The sequence below is a fragment of the Brachyistius frenatus genome, unplaced genomic scaffold, assembly GCF_029030835.1.
Source record: "Brachyistius frenatus isolate BFR_SWC_R1_liver_20210118 unplaced genomic scaffold, ASM2903083v1 Contig_35, whole genome shotgun sequence".
NCBI lineage: Eukaryota > Metazoa > Chordata > Actinopteri > Embiotocidae > Brachyistius > Brachyistius frenatus.
The window spans coordinates 2,437,105-2,454,712 of NW_027210634.1; the positions used below are offsets into that span (position 1 = coordinate 2,437,105).

The 17,608-nt window shown below is 42.0% G+C and overlaps 2 protein-coding genes across 2 annotated transcripts; one reads left to right on the forward strand and one right to left on the reverse strand.

Moving 5' to 3' along the window:
• Positions 1-34: 34 nt before the first annotated feature.
• hsdl2 (hydroxysteroid dehydrogenase like 2) lies at positions 35-6,312 on the reverse strand. The gene is made up of 12 exons (XM_069700931.1): positions 6,270-6,312; positions 4,479-4,632; positions 2,721-2,884; positions 2,419-2,517; positions 2,215-2,329; positions 1,733-1,836; positions 1,551-1,649; positions 1,228-1,422; positions 1,048-1,119; positions 614-763; positions 404-532; positions 35-251 (listed from the first exon to the last, which is right to left on the reverse strand). The coding sequence occupies exons 2-12, from the start codon at positions 4,493-4,495 to the stop codon at positions 136-138; spliced, it is 1,260 nt and encodes a 419-aa protein (XP_069557032.1). The 5' UTR covers positions 4,496-4,632; positions 6,270-6,312; the 3' UTR covers positions 35-135.
• LOC138622267 (polypyrimidine tract-binding protein 3-like) lies at positions 5,949-14,318 on the forward strand. The gene is made up of 14 exons (XM_069700932.1): positions 5,949-6,055; positions 7,107-7,167; positions 7,318-7,484; positions 7,556-7,699; positions 7,978-8,130; positions 8,216-8,326; positions 8,438-8,591; positions 8,832-8,891; positions 9,247-9,359; positions 9,523-9,556; positions 9,646-9,738; positions 10,421-10,643; positions 10,784-10,861; positions 12,239-14,318. The coding sequence occupies exons 2-14, from the start codon at positions 7,143-7,145 to the stop codon at positions 12,369-12,371; spliced, it is 1,488 nt and encodes a 495-aa protein (XP_069557033.1). The 5' UTR covers positions 5,949-6,055; positions 7,107-7,142; the 3' UTR covers positions 12,372-14,318.
• Positions 14,319-17,608: the final 3,290 nt, after the last annotated feature.

Here is a 17,608-nt window from a genome sequence, read left to right on the forward strand (position 1 = left end):
GAGAAACGGCACATCATGACAAAAGGACACACTCTGTTTTCAGATCAGATTTATTAATGTCTGATTAAGGCAACATGTACAGGTACAGAGGGTGAGAGGGAGGGGCTTGAAAGGCCTGTGGGTGGGGCTTCAGTTTCACAGCTTGGCCTTGTTCATGCGGCCCATCAGTTTCTCCAGTTTGATGGCGAGTGTCATGTCGCCTTTGATGCGCAGCTTCCCTGTCATGAAGGCCATTGTGGGCTTCAGCTTCCCTGAAAAACAACACCCCAAGAAGACACGGCTGTTGGAAACATGGAAACAACGCCGCCCTGAAGTCGGCGCGATGGTTGCAACAGTTCCCAGATCACCGCGCGGTTTCTGTGCCGTTCTTTCGTCTTTAATCGTCGCCGAGGGGACGGCTCACCTGAAAACATCTTGGTGAAGTCGTTGGAGTCCATCGTCATGACAACATCGGCTTTGACCAGGGGCTGGCCCTGCCCCGCACTGCCAGTGCCGCTCTTCAGGTCCAAAAACCAGACGCCTTCATGTTCTCCTAAAATGGACATAAACACGTTTGTTTGAGTGACACGCCTACAGGATGTCCTTATATAGACATGCGGACTGCGGTCGTTACCAGACAGGTCAAACTGGTAGATGCCCTGTGTTGACTTGACGACATCGTCGGAGAGAACGCTTCTGATGAGGTGAAACGTGTTCTCTATTGGTCCACTGGAGGGAGGCGTGGATGATGATGCTGGTGGTGGTTTGAAGGCTGGGGTTGCCCCTAGCGACCAAGAAAAACGACAAGTCAGTGGACTCGATGCTAGAGGGTCGATGGAATCAAGTCATGTCATGCTTTACATCATTTAATGATCCGTTGTGAACGGCTGGTAACAACTAATGTTTTTGACTTTTATTTTTAGTTTAGTGGAAGTAATTGTACACAAATAATATATACTAGTATTACTCTTACTAGCAGTAATGTCAGTATGACTTTACCACAGGAAGGTAATGTTTAGTAGTGTTAGCGCTAGTGTTCGCAGCGTCTGCAGTTTCTGTGGTACTTACCGTGCTGCTCCATCTGTTGGGCCAGTTCCTCCGGTGTTTCGTCCAGGAAGAAGTCTGGCAACAGGGGGTGACCTGTGGACCAATCAAAGACCACCATGATTACCACGTGACAGTGTGTGGAAGTGCTGGGCTGTAACGACCTGTGCTAGGTTAGCGTTATCCGAGATAGCATGCAGTCACCTGGTTGGACAGCGTAATGGTCAAAGTCCTGGACTCCATGCGCTTTGAGGACAGCCTCGTCTACCAGGAAGTGACCCGTGTAGTCCTTTGGTTGGGACAGGACGACGTAAGCTGCGTCTGCCATGATGTCAGCTGTACGACACTGTTTACCAATACCACCCCCGCCCAACATGTCCATGGCGGCTGTCTGGATCGCTACAGCAAGAACACACAGTCAGAGCGGGGTTAGCATCGTGGGGAGTCAAGGAGTAGTCTGTTAGCATGCTAGTTTACAGTGAGAGTCAATAGGGAGCGTGTTAGCATGCTAATATTTAGTTACTGACCAGTTTTGGGCCAAAGGGCATTGACAGCAATCTGTCCTCTGAATTCTTCGGCCATTCCCAGGACGCACATGGACATTCCGTACTTAGCCATCGTATACGCTGAAAAAAAAAAAAAAAAACAGACATCATAGTGATGCAAAGGTGCGTGATGGGGCACCTGGTCAGCTGGTTGCTACGGTTACCTGTGTGGTTCTTGAACCAGACGGGGTTGAGGTTGAGCGGAGGCGACAGGTTCAGGATGTGAGGACTGCGACTCTTCAGCAGGTGAGGGAGGACCAGCTTCGACCTGGAAAACATGTAACACGTACGCAGCAACACGTTAGTAAAGTAACATGTTATCAGCAACACGTTAGTAAAGTAACACGTACGCAGCAACGCGTTAGTAAAGTAACATGTACGCAGCGATTAATCCTGATTAACGGTCACAAGGAGACGTGTGATTTGACACACAGATCTGGTCGTCGCGCCACATCCGCAACACGTATGAAGACACACATGCTACTAAATACAAACATGTTACCGAGCACATACATGTGACTAACATGTAGGTCTTTGGTAACATGTTCAGGAACATCATATGTTCAGTAAACATCTACGCGGTCACTGACACGCGTGTGCATAATAAGCTGTTCGTATGTTAACATGTATGTGCGCAGCGTCATACGTCAGGTATGTTCCTCTCAGGTTGACTCCCAACATCAGGTCGACCTTCTTCATCTGCGTCTCCAGAGTTCCCGTCAAGCTGATGGCGCTGGCGTTGTTCACCAGGATGTCGATACCTGCCAATCAAAAGGACACGAGGTGGGATGATGTCACTGCTGGGATGATGTCACTGCCGGTCAATACTCAATCGGAAACACGGCTTTACCTCCAAACGTGTCGACGGCTTTCTGAACCGCCGCTCCGATCTGCTGCTCGTCTCGGATGTCGACGACGCACGGCAACGCTTTGCCGCCGGCCGCCTCCACTGGGACACGCAACCGTAGAAAGGAAACGGGCCAACACGCATGTACACAAACAAACGGGAAACAGAGGAAACGTGTTAAAAGGAGCAGACCGTTGGATTCTCTAAATGTTCGCTTGAGTTCGTGCTGACTTCATGCAGCACGTCGGTTCCGTCTCCTCCATCCTCCTCCTCCTGTACGTGAACGTTAGCAGTTTGCCGCTCACCCTCCTGAGCCGCGGTGTAGATGGTTCCGGGCAGTTTGGGATGCGGCTCGGCGGTCTTCGCGGCGATCACGACGTTGGCTCCGTCTCTGGCGGCCTTCAGCGCGATGGCTTTCCCGATGCCTCGGCTTGCTCCGGTGATGAAGAGCGTGCAGCCCGCTAGCTTACTGGAAAAACACATGGAGAGACAACGCAGTTCGCCAACATGCTCGCCCACCCTACTCTCATTACGCGAAGCTAGTTAACGTTGACCAAAAGATTTGATGGCAAAATATTTGTCTGCAGGTAATGAAAATAATCGTTACTGCCCGACACGCTCTTCTTCTTCGATCAAATTATTTAAATAGGGCTGAGTGATTAAATTAAATACATTTAAATGCTGCTTATTTGCCATCAGGAGTAACTTGGGGTTCAGTACTTTGCCCAAAGACACTTCAGCATGTAAACAAAATAAAATGAAACTCTGCAGCTCATCCTCATCAAACAGGAGAAAAGATGACCGGCAGAAAGATCGGATGCTTTTATTTCGCAAATGCTAAAGTAATAGAAATGATCCGTTCAAAGTAAAAGATCTAGATTAGGCTTTTTGACAGTTTTATTTTGAAGTGTTGTTCTGATGTCATTTTTGTGTTTAAATAAAGAAAAAGAAAATCTTCAAAAAATAAATGTTGAATTTATTCTGCCTTCAAGCTTTCACCCGGTTTGCCCCGAAACTGTTTGTTTTGTTTTTTTAAATGTATGCAGTCCTAAACTGTTGTGTAACTTCGAAATGTGTTTGCTCAAAAAGGTTTTAGTACACTTGCGGTTCCATTTTACATCATAAAAGCCTCCACACGGAAGACAACATGGTACACTTTTATTTTGAAAGGGCCGTGCCTGTCTGGTTGTTCGCTTAACTAAAATTGTCAAGATCTTTTTTTTTTTTTTTAAATTCCCTGCACGCAAAAACATTCAACAAAACACAAACCTAATTATTTTTTGACTAGAAATTCCTTTAATGCAAAATGTTCCCGCCAAGTTAACAAACAATTAAAACCGCATTAGTATGCAGGAATGTGCTGTTGGCCTTCGAGCTCTCTACTAGTTAATTAAAACAGAGGGGAGTTAGATGTCAAACACTCCTGTCACAAAACAAGACTTTAAAATGCCTTGCACGTAGGTGACGGGACAGACGGACCAAAGACGGAGTTCAACAAGAAGCAACAGCTGATGATCACCTGAGCTGCTGTCACCAAACTCCTAATAAAAAAAAATATCCCATATTTTAAAAAGTCTTTCTGACAGGTGACAGGACACCGCGGTCAGACCGGCTGCGTTGAAGCAGGTGAGTTACCTGCTCAGTTCGGCTCATACGAAGCCCCAAAAATAAATTCACTAAAACCACCACAGTGTTATTAAGGCCGAACAACATCCAAAGGTCTCCGAGCGGAGTTTTTGCGTGCAGGAGGTCAAAAGCTCCAGAGGATCGAGCAGCTGTTGTCAAACTCCATAGTAAAAAAAAAAAAAAAATCTTCCAACTTTTTAAGTAGCTGCTCAAAGGTACCACGGCAGAGAGAGGAGAGGAGAAAAGAACTGAACTGAAGCTTCACTTCTTAATTCGGCTGCAGTAAAAAAAAATCCCAAACTAAAACAGACTGAATCACTAAAACCTCCAATTTCTGTCGTGTTTTTTTTAAAGTTTGCAGCGACAGCTCGGGACATTTTTGTTTTTTGGAGCGGAGTTCCGTGTGTGTGTGTGAGCAGAAAGGTGTGAGCACTCACCCCGTGTTCTGCAGCATCGTCGCTCTCAGGTGAGTCAAACAGAAAAAGGTGGACGGACAGTCTGTGCAAGCGGGTCTTCGTCACCTTTCGCCCAGTTAAAAATCCTTCCCCCACACAGCCGGATGTTACGCACCAGCCACTTCCGGTCTGCGGGCTAAGATTTCCCCGGATCAATGACATGTCAAACTTCATTATGGATTGATCATGTCCGTCATCAGATCGACGTTATGTTTGAATCGCAGGTTTAAAAGAAAGAAACGTAAACACTTAAAAAAAAAATTTTTTTTTAAATTAACTTGAATTAGAGTTAGATTTATTTGAAGTGCAGCGTTTATGGATGTGATAAAATATTAATGCAAAGTTAAGAAGAACTCATTTAAAGAACAGTTTCATATTTCTCATCAGCAGCTGCTCACAGTGGTTCTGATTTAATTTCAAACATTATTTTTATGTTTTAAGAGCACTCTGTTTTCTTTTGTTCTGCAATAATAATAAAAAACTTAAAACCATTCATTATTTTTTCCAGCAATGGATTTTTAGAAACACTACTGCAGGAAAAGATTTATTTTTGATGATGGCTTTCTTTCCGTGTGATTCGCTGCCAGAGCAGAAAACAAGCTGCTGTGATTTCATTTCAAGAAACGTCAAATAAGTTAAAATTCTGATATTTGTGAAAAAAAACTCTAAAATGTATCAAATAAATAAAATTTCTTTGTCAGCAATATGAAGACATTATAATGAAACACAGTATTTATATTAAAAGTGTCCGTCCTATTGTCTTTTAACAGCTTCAGTGTTTATATTTAATAATTCACTCTTTTCAGAGAACCCATGCCTTTTGTTTATTTCCGATTCGTTTCCAGCAGAATGTGAATTTCAAACACAGTAAAATCATGAAATTTATCTTGTTTAACACCAGAACTTAAAAATGAAATTATAAAAATTTAAAATACCGAAAATATACCATTTAAATGTGTTAAAGAGTGCAGATTTCATTATAAAGGGCAACTTAACTTTTAATTTTACACAACCTGAAGTAGAATAACTTCAAAAATGAAGTTACTTTTAGTTTGTTAACGAAGTAAATAAAGTATTCTTATTTTTCACGTTGTTGCATCTTTATAATCATGTGGAAATAATATTCACAAATATTAAACTAAATTCAATAACATGGATTTATTGAAATTTTCTTCTTTTTGAAACGTTCTAAACACACATGCACTATAATAATGTATGTGCTTACTGAATAAACCAAAGTAGTAATAATTAATGTAATAAATACATATTTATTCCAAACAGGAAAACAATTTTTTATTTTTTATTTATTATTTTTTTATTGCTTATTCGGTTCCGTTTTAATCCTTTTTTTTTTTTTTTCCCGGAGTTTCACTTATTTTTTTTTCCTTTATTTTATTTGATCTTATTTTGAATCCGAGGCGTGTCCGCGAGCCGCCATGTTCTGCCGTGATGTCACCAAACGGGAAGTGAGCTCGTTGTTCCCGCTGCCTGGCTGCGGAGGCTCGCCGACCAAAACAACTCTTCCTCTGCTACTCTTCCTCCTCGCGGACCATGGACTGGTAAGCGCGCGAAAGCCTCCCGAACCTTTCCCGAACATTCACGCCGCTGATTTTCCCTCCTTCCTCCCTCGCGTTTCCTTGGCGACTAAACCGCACCTGCGCGAGCCTCTTGTCACCCCCCTCCCCCCCTTCGCCACCTCCCCCTCCCCCTTGTTTGTTGTTGTTTACTTGTTTACTAAAACGGCCCCCTGCCGCTGCTGTTACCGTTACTTACACGCCGTGTTTCGCCCGTGCTGCTTCTGTTTTGGATTAGTGTCGCCAGCGGGGGTTGATTGGCCGAAATCTCGCGATGATTGCGTGTTCACGTTCATGGACGTTTGATTGATGAGTTATTTCGTTTCACACGGAGTTTTAACGTGTTATTAAACTGAATTAATTCAAACCGTATAAAACGTGATCATGTTTGTCTGAACCTCCGGAGGATCCACTTTACTGTGAAAACCGAGAATGAATGAGTTTTAGTTCAAGAAGAGACAAACACTAATCAACATAATCAATAAACATTTGAATCGTTTATCAATATCAAATAAAATCATCTTTTCGTTCCACATGTTGATTTATATTTTTTAACAAGCGGCTGCTTAACAATTAGTTAATCAATAGTCTGCCTTTAACGAGCCAATCAATCGACTGATCGGTTAATTAAAATATTTTGGATGATAAATCACTTCACGTCTCGTTTTTCCATCGACAGTCAGAAACTCAGATTCAGGAAGTTCATCAAGCCTGAATCTGAGAATTAAAAAAAAAATAATCAGAGAAATTAATAAATTAATACATCCTATATCAGAGAAATCAATAAATCAGAGAAATCAATAAATTAACACATCATATATCAGAGAAATCAATAAATCAGAGAAATCAATAAATTAACACGTCATATATCAGAGAAATCAATAAATCAGAGAAATCAATCAATTAATACATCCTATGTCAGAGAAATCAATAAATCAGAGAAATCAATAAATTAATACATCATATGTCAGAGAAATCAATAAATCAGAGAAATCAATAAATTGACTGACGGACACTTCATTGTGTTTGTCTGCAGGAATCAGACTTCAGTTTGTTGGTCGGCTCTGAGAACATGAGCTCCGCCCACCTGTCCACAGGTGAGTCTGTCTGTCTTTCTGTCTGTCTGTCTTTCTGTCTGTCTGTCTGTCTGTCTGTCTGTCTTTCTGTCTGTCTGTCTGTCTGTCTGTCTGTCTGTCTGTCTGTCTTTCTGTCTGTCTGTTCACCTGTATGTTTCTGTCTTCCTCCAGTGGATGGCGCTGATAGGCTGTGTGTTTCCGAGCGTGCTCAGTGCGTTCCTTCTCGGGTCCTTCACCTGCGTCGGCTTCCCGCTGACGTTTCCGAAGAGGAAGTTCTCGGTCTCGCGCTTCCCTTCGGCCGAGTTAGTAAACTGATCACGCTCACGGCCAAGAATCAGGTAACCGCTCACGGCTAACTAATAACACCTCGCCGCTAAAGGCTAACCGCTTTCCTCGTTTTTGTTTTCAGGCGTTTTTAGAGATGTCTTCGGAGGAAGCTGCTGTTACCATGGTGAACTACTACACCTCGACCGCGCCCACCGTCAGGAACCAGCCAGTCTTCATCCAGTTCTCCACCCACCGCGAGCTCAAGACCGACAATCTGACCAATCAGGTGAGGAGTTCAGTCAAGCTCCGCCCACTTCAACTTTTTCGGGGCTTTTCATGAGGTAAATGTCCGCGTGTCAAATTTCTGTCCAGGAAACATTAAAATAAACAAACAAAAAACGATAACGCAGGAGTTGTCTGACGTTTTTAACGTTCAGAATCAGAAAATCTTGAAACGAAGGAATAAAAGACAATAAGAAGATAATTTATTCAAATCTACAACAGTGAACCAACTGAATAATTTACACCTGAATTTACACCATTTGTTTGTTGGTTTGTTGACAGAGATCTCAGGCGGCGCTGCACGCCACAGCTGTGCATTCTGGGAACATGGCTTCAGGAGGCGAGGGGCGGGGCTTAGCTCCGGGTCAGACTCCCGTCCTGAGAATCATCGTGGAGAATTTATTTTACCCGGTGACCCTGGAGGTCCTGCAGCAGGTCAACGCAGCTCTCGTCATCGTCATCGTCGTCGTTTATTATTGACGTTTGTTTGTTTCAATAAAGTTTCGCTGTGCGTCCTCAGATCTTCAGTAAATTCGGCTCGGTGCTGAAGATCATCACGTTCACCAGAAACAACCAGTTTCAGGCTCTGCTGCAGTTCAGCGATGTCGTGCACGCTCAGCATGCCAAGGCCGTGAGTCACGCACACGCACACACACACACACACACACACACACACACACACACACACACACCTGCTCATAAATCCCCCCCCCCAACAGCAGTGTGTCCTCGTGTCTTTCAGTCTCTGGACGGTCAGAACATCTACAACGGCTGCTGCACGCTGAGGATCGACTTCTCCAAACTGAGCGCGCTCAACGTCAAGTACAACAACGACAAGAGTCGCGACTTCACCAGAGCCGACCTGCCGACCGGAGAGCTGGAGCCCGCCGCCTTCGGTGAGAGGCGGAGCCACGCTGCTAAGTTATCTGTCACTTCCGGTTGTGGTCATGCCGTGAGGGACCAGCAGGTGTTAGCTGTCTACAGTAACTTCAGAGTCAGTGACACGCCTGCTGAGATGGGATTTGGACAGCCAATGTTTAGGGGCGGGGCTTATGACTCACCCAGTTACGTGTGTGTGTGTGTGTGTGTGTGTGTGTGTGTGTGTGTGTGTGTGTGTGTGTGTGTGTGTGTTTCAGGTGTAGCTCTGCCGCCGTACGGAGCAGCAGCGTTCCCGCCCACTTTTCATCAACACGCCGGTGAGTCACGTCCCTTCCTTCGTACAACGCGTGTCACGTTTCTTCCGTTTTAATGTTTCGATACCGTCGGACGGCGACATCCCGCGTCTCCAGCCTGTTTTAAATAAAGTTTTATTGGGTGTGTTCTTCCCGACTCCGATCCCGCCCTGTTTTATGGTTCTGTTAATAAGCTGGAAACGCGTCGTCTGCGGAGGAACTCTTTTTCGGAATCTGAGATTCTGACAGCATCTCACCACCGGGTGGCGCCGAACACGTTGATTTACCGGACGACTCGGCGGCCGCCTCTGGAAGTTTTTAACGGCGTCAGTCTGTGCCGTTTTTAAATAAAGTTGTCTGAGGTGTTGTCCGTCCCCAGGTCTGTCCATGGCGGCCATCCCCGGCTCGTTGGTGTCTCCTCCTCGTGTCTCGCTGCAGGTGGCGCCTCCTTCTGTCCACTCGGTGCTGCTCGTGTCCAACCTGAACCCAGAGGTCAGAGGTCACACACACACACACGTGCGGTCACATCAGCAGGCGGCTCCGAACTCGTTGACGTGAATGTTACGTTAACGACAAATCAAATCAAACTTTTAAAATGATGATTTTTTTTAATTTTTATTTTGGTATTAACTTTATTAGCACTTTATTTCTGCAGAGCGTCTCTCCTCACTGCCTCTTCATCCTGTTCGGTAAGAAACGCATTCATATCGATCATCGAGTCAAGCGTGAGAAACAAGAGAAGTCCATTCAAACGCCTTTCGTTCATTTGTGTTTTCAGGTGTTTACGGGGACGTTCAGAGAGTGAAAATCCTCTTCAACAAGAAGGAAAACGCTCTGGTTCAGATGAGCGACGGCACGCAGGCCCAGCTCGGTCCGAAGCTCTTTTATTTATTACAGTTAAACCTCTTCAGCTTTTATGTCATCAGACAGCGACGGGCCTCCAAAACAGCGGCCACTCTTTACTTTCATGATCATAACGAATCTGTGCTGATTTTCATTATTTCAGTCACTTTACAAATTAAACCTGATTTTAATTTGAATTGTGTTTACAAACACGCTGGATAAAGTATTTACGTGAACATGTTCCAGGAAAAAAAAAAAAAGTAAAAAAATGTAAAAAACTTTTCCTCCTGACTTTTACATTAACCAAACACCTGCGTTTGTACACTTGAGCTGACTTCCTGTTTAGCTCGATGCTAATTTGAACTGGGATTAAAAAATAATTCGGTCGTGCAAATCTTTGAGCTTTCCAAATGTTTATCCTCCGTTTTCCCAATAGAAATGTAAACATGTCCACAGTTTTGTTGTAGTTCCTCTCACTGACAGCAGGGAGAGACAAAGGTGACACTGCGTTTAATACTTAAATTTAAAAATATTTTTTGCTTTACTTTTCTGATTAATCTTTCATGTTTTTAATTTTTGAACAAACAAAAAAAATTGTGTGATCTTGAAAGTGTGATTGAATTTTCTTCCACTTTTTAATTTCTTAAATTTAAAAAAAATATTTTTTTTTTTGCTTATTAATTCTTTTGTCTCTGATTTTTCCCCGACAGCAATGAGTCACCTGAACGGGCAGCGTCTCCATGGTAACGTGATCCGGGTGACGCTGTCCAAACACCCGGTGGTGCAGCTGCCTCGCGGGGGGGCGGGGCAAGAAGAGCAGGCGCTGACTCAGGACTTCTCAGGCTCCGCCCTCCACCGCTTTAAAAAGCCGGGATCCAAAAATTTTAACAACATCTTCCCTCCGTCGGCGACGCTGCACCTCTCCAACATCCCGTGAGTCACTTCAGGACTTCACGTTTGTTTCTTTAAATTTAGCGGTCGAGTGTTGAATTGTAATATTTTCTTTATTTAATATTGTCCCACTTGTTGTCCTCTTGTCTCCTTCTTTGTCTCCTTGTGTCATTAATTCCCAGCTCCTCGGTCGATGAGGAGGCGTTGAAGGATTTATTTTCCTCTGCTGGATTCACAGTTAAAGCCTTCAAATTTTTCCAGTAAGTAACGACGCAGAAAGAAAACAAGTCCGTTTGTTAATTTGTTTGTGTGTGTGACAAACAGTTTAAAAAAATGTGAATTGTTTATGCTATAAAATAATTTGAAAGTTCTTTTGTTTTTATTTAATTTTATTCGGATTCATGCAGATAGTTCTTCGGTTCTAACGTGAGAACTTTTATTGATTCTTTGGTGACGGTAGAGAGAGCGTTTGGGACGACGTCGCGTTCAGGTACGAAGAACATGACTCGGTACCTCAGCCGCCTTGCGTTTTGTCCGCCAGTGTTTTTGTCGTTAACTGTCGGCGAGCGGCTGCTCTTCACAACGACAGATGTGAAAAATCGAACTCCAGCTCACCAAAGTCGAATTTAAATCCTCCAGTGAATTTACGAGCTCTTTTACTACAACAATGAACTAAGAGCGCCCCCTTGTGGACTTAATGAATCACTTTCAAATCACAACGTGATGCGTGTCAGAGCCGTTAAAGTTACGCTGTTCTTCACGTTAAATTTCAGACTTGTTTCCGTTCCTCGCCGACGGCGGATGTTTGATGGAAGAACAGACGAGACAAACACCAGTGGACGTTTAATCAGCCGTGAAATTCAATCATTGAGATCTTTTTTTGACACTTTCTTCTGCCAATCAGGAGTCTGTGATTTTTTTTTTTAACGGAAGCTCACAACGCTCCGAAAGTTAACGTAAACAAACTGTGTACGTCGCACATGCAAAGCAGATGTTCTGTAATTGTCAACATCTTCGCCTTAAGAAAGGTCCAAAACCCAACGAAAATGTTTACAAAATAAGATTTTAAAAATATTTTTCAGGTCATTCATTTTGCAAAATGTGAGTTTGATTCACTTTAAAAATACTTTTAAATTTTTTTATTATTGTGTTTGAATTTTATGAGCCAACACATATGGTACATTCATTCACAGCACGCACGCTTGTCATTCAAGTGGTTAATTCGCGAGAACACTGTTGCTAGGCAACGACAACACGAACGGTGTCTAGAAGCCACAGAGGCTGACAGTCAGTTGGCTAGCAGGAGGGTAACGAGATGCAGGAACTGCGTAATGATAGACGGAGATGAAAAGGCCGCTGGACCATTAGAACGTTAAATTACGACGAGAATTGCGACACAACATATTAACTTCGCTGTCGTCCACCATTTCTGAAAACGTCGGCAAATGCGTCACAACTCGTGAACTTCGACGCCGTAAAACAACACGAGGGGGCGAAATTCGTGCGAATTATTTTCGCGAACACGGGAATCGCGACCCCGACCGATCGAGGCAGAGTACAAGGCAGAACATGACTGCCCTGGGTGACCTCCCCCTGTGGTCATTAGTTTAATGATGTCACTTCCTCTGATGTCACAGGAAGGACAGGAAGATGGCTCTGATGCAGCTGGCGTCGGTGGAGGAGGCCATCGAAGCTCTGATCGCTCTGCACGACCACCAGCTGGACCACAACCAGCATCTCCGAGTCTCCTTCTCCAAGTCCACCATCTGACCTTTGACCTTCAGAACTGACCAGCCAATCAGACTTCAGGGCTTCTGATTGACGGGAGATGGGAGAACGCCGATTAACCAACAATCTTTGTGTGCCTACAAACAGCCTGGCATCACAGGGACTGATGATGTCACGACCAGGGCCATCGCCGTGGTTACAGAGGTTACAGTGCACATTCCTGAGCAGACTGAGTAGCAGTGGATTGTGGGTAATGGAGTCCAGTGAGGAGCTAATGTGAGTTGAATCTGTTGTCTAAATTAATGTGATGCAGAAAAAAAATCAGGAAGAAAAAAAACTGCCTTTTACCAACGAACGATTTTATTCTATACTCAGCTTATTGTTTAACGTTACATTTACATCTGGTAAACTGTCTCAAGTTATTTAGTTTATTTTTCAGCATAATAACAATCAAATATTATTTTACTTTTTTCTGTTTTTATTGAAAGATTTTTAATTTTACGTCCGATTTTTACTTTAAAGGTTTCCACAAACTTCCACGTTGTTTTTTGGTTGTTGTTTTTTCAGCGCTTCACGCTGCCGTCTGATTGGCTGGAATTATTATTGTTATTATTTTAGGGTTTAGCTGCAACAGACCTTCTTCTGTGCCTTATTTTTTTGATTCTTCTGGTGGGTTTTGGTTTTTTAAACGCTGTTTGCTGGTGTTTAGGTGGCAGCACATCTTCATCTGTCTTTAGATTTTTTTGTAGAATTTTTTCACTTTGTTAAAAATCCTTTTGTTTATTGTTGGTGTATTTTTTTGGAAGGGTTTTTCATGAATGTATTTATACTGTACAACATGTAAGGGGTATCGCTTTCGACGTATTTATGTGTTTGTGTGCGTGATATTTATAAAGTTGTGCTGAGCTGTGATTTGTTGATCTTCAAACGTCCCACCTTTTTTTTCTATCAAAATTTTATTCAAATCACTTCCCTTTTTTTTTTTTTTTTTTTACGTGTTTTTATCATCATCTCGTTTGGATTTTTGTTTTTCAAACAGGAAACAAGCCACAAAAACAGGAAGCTGTCGATTTCCAGTTTGCCTTCTGACCGCTGACCTCACCACCTGAGATTTTCAGTTCAGATTTTTTGTTTGTTTAGGCTTTTGGCTGTAAAACTCAGATCAGCAAATAAATTCAGTTTTGGATTTTGACATATGTGGAGACGTCGTGTTGAGGTCCTGCCTCCTGCCCTACAAACGTTTTTAAAATATGATTATTGTTCAATTTCTTTTATGTAAATTTTGTTTTTGTTTTTTACTTTATTTGTTTTTTTGTTTTTTTTCTTTCTGATTTTACAGCAAACATTTTCTTCAAGGTTGAAATTATAATTTTTTTTTCTCACTTGAGTTACCGTTTAACTTTAATTTTAAAAAATGACAAAATAAAAGCAAAATCATTCTTTAAAAGAAAATTCTTAATTAAATTTGGTGATTACATAACTTTGAAAAAAGTGGTGGGTGTGCGGGGTCTAATCAAGCCAAAGTTTGCGTGCCTTTTAATTGGATTATCACATTCTCTCATTATGACATCACTTCCTGTTTAATTGGCTTCCCAATTGTATTTTACGTTTTACTGTTAATTTCAGTTCCAACTCATAACATTAAACATACGAGCATAACAATATTTTTTTTTAGATTTTTAAGTTTTCATATCAACACAAGCTAAACCTGATCACATTAGGTAAACATTTCTCAGTTTTTCTTTTCAGAACAATGTGAACAATGTGACATCAAACAATGTGATATTGTTTTTCAGGGCTCAACATGAGTAGAAGTGAACGCTAATATAACACTATTGTCCTCTTATAGCCCCGCCCCGACATATGTAGCCCCGTCCACTAAAAAGAACCCACAACCCCTGTATTTGTCAAGATCTCTGTTGTTACGTGATTACTGATCAAAACCAGAGAAGGCTGATTCATTAATAAAACTTTACATGTAACGACTGACACATTGAACAGCAAGACTGAAAACAAAGATGGCCGAAACGCCTCCACTTGCCTGTCGGCAATCTGTCGGTTCTACGACGTCACCGAAAACCTGAGTGCGGACAGTAATGACAGCAATATGTCCACACACTCTGCCCCGTCCCACATGGGAGGCCTTGAACTTCACGTAGCCCCGCTGCCGCCATTTTGACTGTTTGACTGTTGTGGATGCTGTACGCTGATCATTTTCTAGTTAAACACGATCAATACCTAAAGACAGCCGGCAGCTACATATCAGATACTTTCCCCCAACAGACGGATTGTGATCTTAGCACGCTAGCTGTGACATCAGAACATAAAATGAACTTGTGGAAGAAGCAGCGTCTCTCAGAATATCAGACATTTGAGTTTACTGCAGAACAACAAGCTTGAAGTCTCAAGTTAGGATTTTTGGCCGGCGCCATCTTGCAAGTTCAGTGCGGTTTGGCGCCAGAAGTGACCATATTTGACCGAGCTGGGGACGGGCGAGCGGTGGATCTGTCTCGATCTGATTGGAAACCCGACGATATTACGTCTCGCCCACCGACAGCGGAAACCTGACTGCACCGCAGGCCTGTCAATCAAACAGAGACACCCCCAAAAACACAGCTTTTTAAAGCTTATTTTCTAATTAATGACGGGATTATTTTTCAGATGGACCGGCAGAAAACTAATAAGAAGGATCAACTTTAGCTAACAACAGTAACAGTAACTAGTGGAAAAGAGAGTCTATGGAGCTGGAAGCTTTTTGTAGCTGACCTCTAGTGGCCCTCGGTGGTATTGCAGTTTAAGGCCATTCAGCATTAGTCTCACTGGCCTGACACCGGGAGCTACGTCCACTTTTATACACAGTCTGTGCAGAACAAAGGGACGATCAATCATCAGAGCGCTGACGGACTGTCTGCCTGCCTCCACCACTACTTTATTAAAAGCAGCTGTCAATCACGGCCGTGCCATGTAATGTACACCAGGGGGCGCCCTTGACATGTCGACCATCTTTATATACAGCCTTGTGTTACAACTCGTGTTGTCACACGTTACAACATGTGCATCATTTACGTGCGTGTAGATACAGTAGGGATACTTGGCACAGTAGTGAGACAAAGTAACGCAACTTGCAACTTGTCATACATGTGAACCGTATTGTAATGTGACACACGGGTAGAACATGTTACATGTCTGTTGGCCTGCTAAACGTCACACGTGATGTTTCCTTTAAATCCATAGGCTGTTCTGTTAATCGACAATCATTTTACAATAATTACTTTGTCATACATGATGATAAACTGAAGCTCTTTGGGTTCTGAAAAACATTTTTCACGTTTTATTGTCATTTTATCGATATAATTATTTATTTGATCAATTGGTCCATGGAAATTATCCCAGTACCTGTAAAATGTAATAAGTATGTACGTATGTAACATGTAAAACAAGTTTTGCTGCTTGTAATGTGTGAGGACATGAACATGAATAGGAAATGATTAGAAATATATTCAGTGTGGCCCTTTCAGAATACATTTGAATTCTTATTTTATTGCTTTAAATCTTTTTGAATATCTGAAACTGTTGATTTTTATTTTGAAAATCCTGTTTAAAAAAAAAAAAAAAAAAAAAATCATTTGGACATCTGTTTTTATACGTGAACGTGGCTTTGTGTTTTATCTAATGAATGTAACGTTGTTGTGGTGCATTGTGGGAGCAGGTGGGACATCATTGTTATTACACAAGATATTTTTCAAATGGAGCAGTGCATGATGGGAAGGGGGAGCGTTTATCCGTGCTTGACTCAAATAAGTCAAGTTTGTTGAGCATTTATTTATTCTGAAAATGTGACAGGAAGTTGTAGCATGAATCACTGAATAAATAAATAATATGACAACCAATGACTCTGTCCTCCCAGCCAATCACAAAGCGGGACACGAAGAACACCTCTCCACACTGAAGTTCAGATTTGAACGGGTAAAACTTTATTGTTCCTGTGTTGACACAATCCTCAACTGTGATTGGTCGGTTCGCAGACTACAGCGGATAATTGTAATTTTAAAAAAACAACAGTAGACAAACAATAATCCTGCCAATCTGATTGGACGACGGCAGCGGGGGTTCATCCGACAAAAAAAAAAATGATGTCATCAACCAAACCTCCAGTGGCTAAGCTAACGGCTAACAGTGAAGCAACAGGCCTTAAAGAAACACGCAATCGTCCATGCACACACACAAACACACACTCACACGTGCGCACGCACAGTGGTTAGACTGCAAAACAAAACCTTTTCGGAAACATGGAGTTTTTCTTTCGTTATTTTACAAATGGACTTTTTTTTTTTTTTTTGGTCCCGTGTTCGATTCGATGTTGAAACACGTGAAACGTTGTGAAATGTTGAGACTGTCTAACGTCGCAGAATACTGGAATTCCTTCAGTGCTGCACCTCTTCTCAAAAACGGCTAAAAAACGAATTCTCTGCTCTCAATGTCCAGTTTTGTTTATTTTCAACGTTCTTTTCCTTTGGCAACTTTTAGTTGTTTTTTTTAGGTTTTTTTTTTTATGATGCCGGATGGACTTCTACTGGAGAAAAATACGGAGAAAATTCTACTAATTTAGACTTTGCATTTTGTAATTGCGTCTTTGAGTCCTGTTTACAATATTTTAGATTTTTTTTTTCTTTCTAATTACCAGATCCAAATACAGTTATCTTTTAAAGGAACAAATATTTGAAGAACGGCTTTTATAAGAAAAAAATACATCATATAATGACTGCCTACACACTTTGTAACTATGAAGATAACGACTTTTGTCGTTAAGATCTTTTACTAATTAGCACAAAAACTATTTTGGAATTCCTGACGGGCCTGTGACATGTTTTTTTAAATAATTACTTTTTAATTGTTACCTTGGCAACATTAAATAAATAACAAGTTAGATACGACATACATTTTTCAATTACAAAATACATGTTTTTTTCTCTTTTCTTCATGAGAAAAATGAGAGGTGATAATTATAAAAACTGTCTACAGTATTTCTTCGTCAGTAGAAGTTGCTCTCTTTATCTTTAAAGACAATCAGATTCAGTTTCTCCTCATTTTCCTCGTCTACACCCTACATCGTAAAACTCATCGTCCTCCGTACGAAGACAACTCGGGTCTGAAGTGACTCGTCTGTATTTTAATTCTTCATAAACTTGTCGGGTAAAAAACGGCCCAGTTTGACGACAGAACCAGAAATGGACTCTTCTGGTTTCTCAGGTCAAATGAAGCGTTTTTTTCCCCCTGAC

Excerpts from the sequence above, each read along its gene's own strand:
- hsdl2 (XM_069700931.1), bottom strand. Across the intron at positions 1,650-1,732 it reads CTGGTTCAAGAACCACACAG|CGTATACGATGGCTAAGTAC; the intron begins GTAACCGTAGCA and ends TTTTTTTTTCAG. Across the intron at positions 764-1,047 it reads CCAACAGATGGAGCAGCACG|GGGCAACCCCAGCCTTCAAA; the intron begins GTAAGTACCACA and ends CTTGGTCGCTAG.
- LOC138622267 (XM_069700932.1), top strand. The coding sequence starts at position 7,143 with ATGAGCTCCGCCCACCTGTCCACAG. Across the intron at positions 8,327-8,437 it reads ACGCTCAGCATGCCAAGGCC|TCTCTGGACGGTCAGAACAT; the intron begins GTGAGTCACGCA and ends CGTGTCTTTCAG. Across the intron at positions 9,557-9,645 it reads CTGCCTCTTCATCCTGTTCG|GTGTTTACGGGGACGTTCAG; the intron begins GTAAGAAACGCA and ends TTGTGTTTTCAG.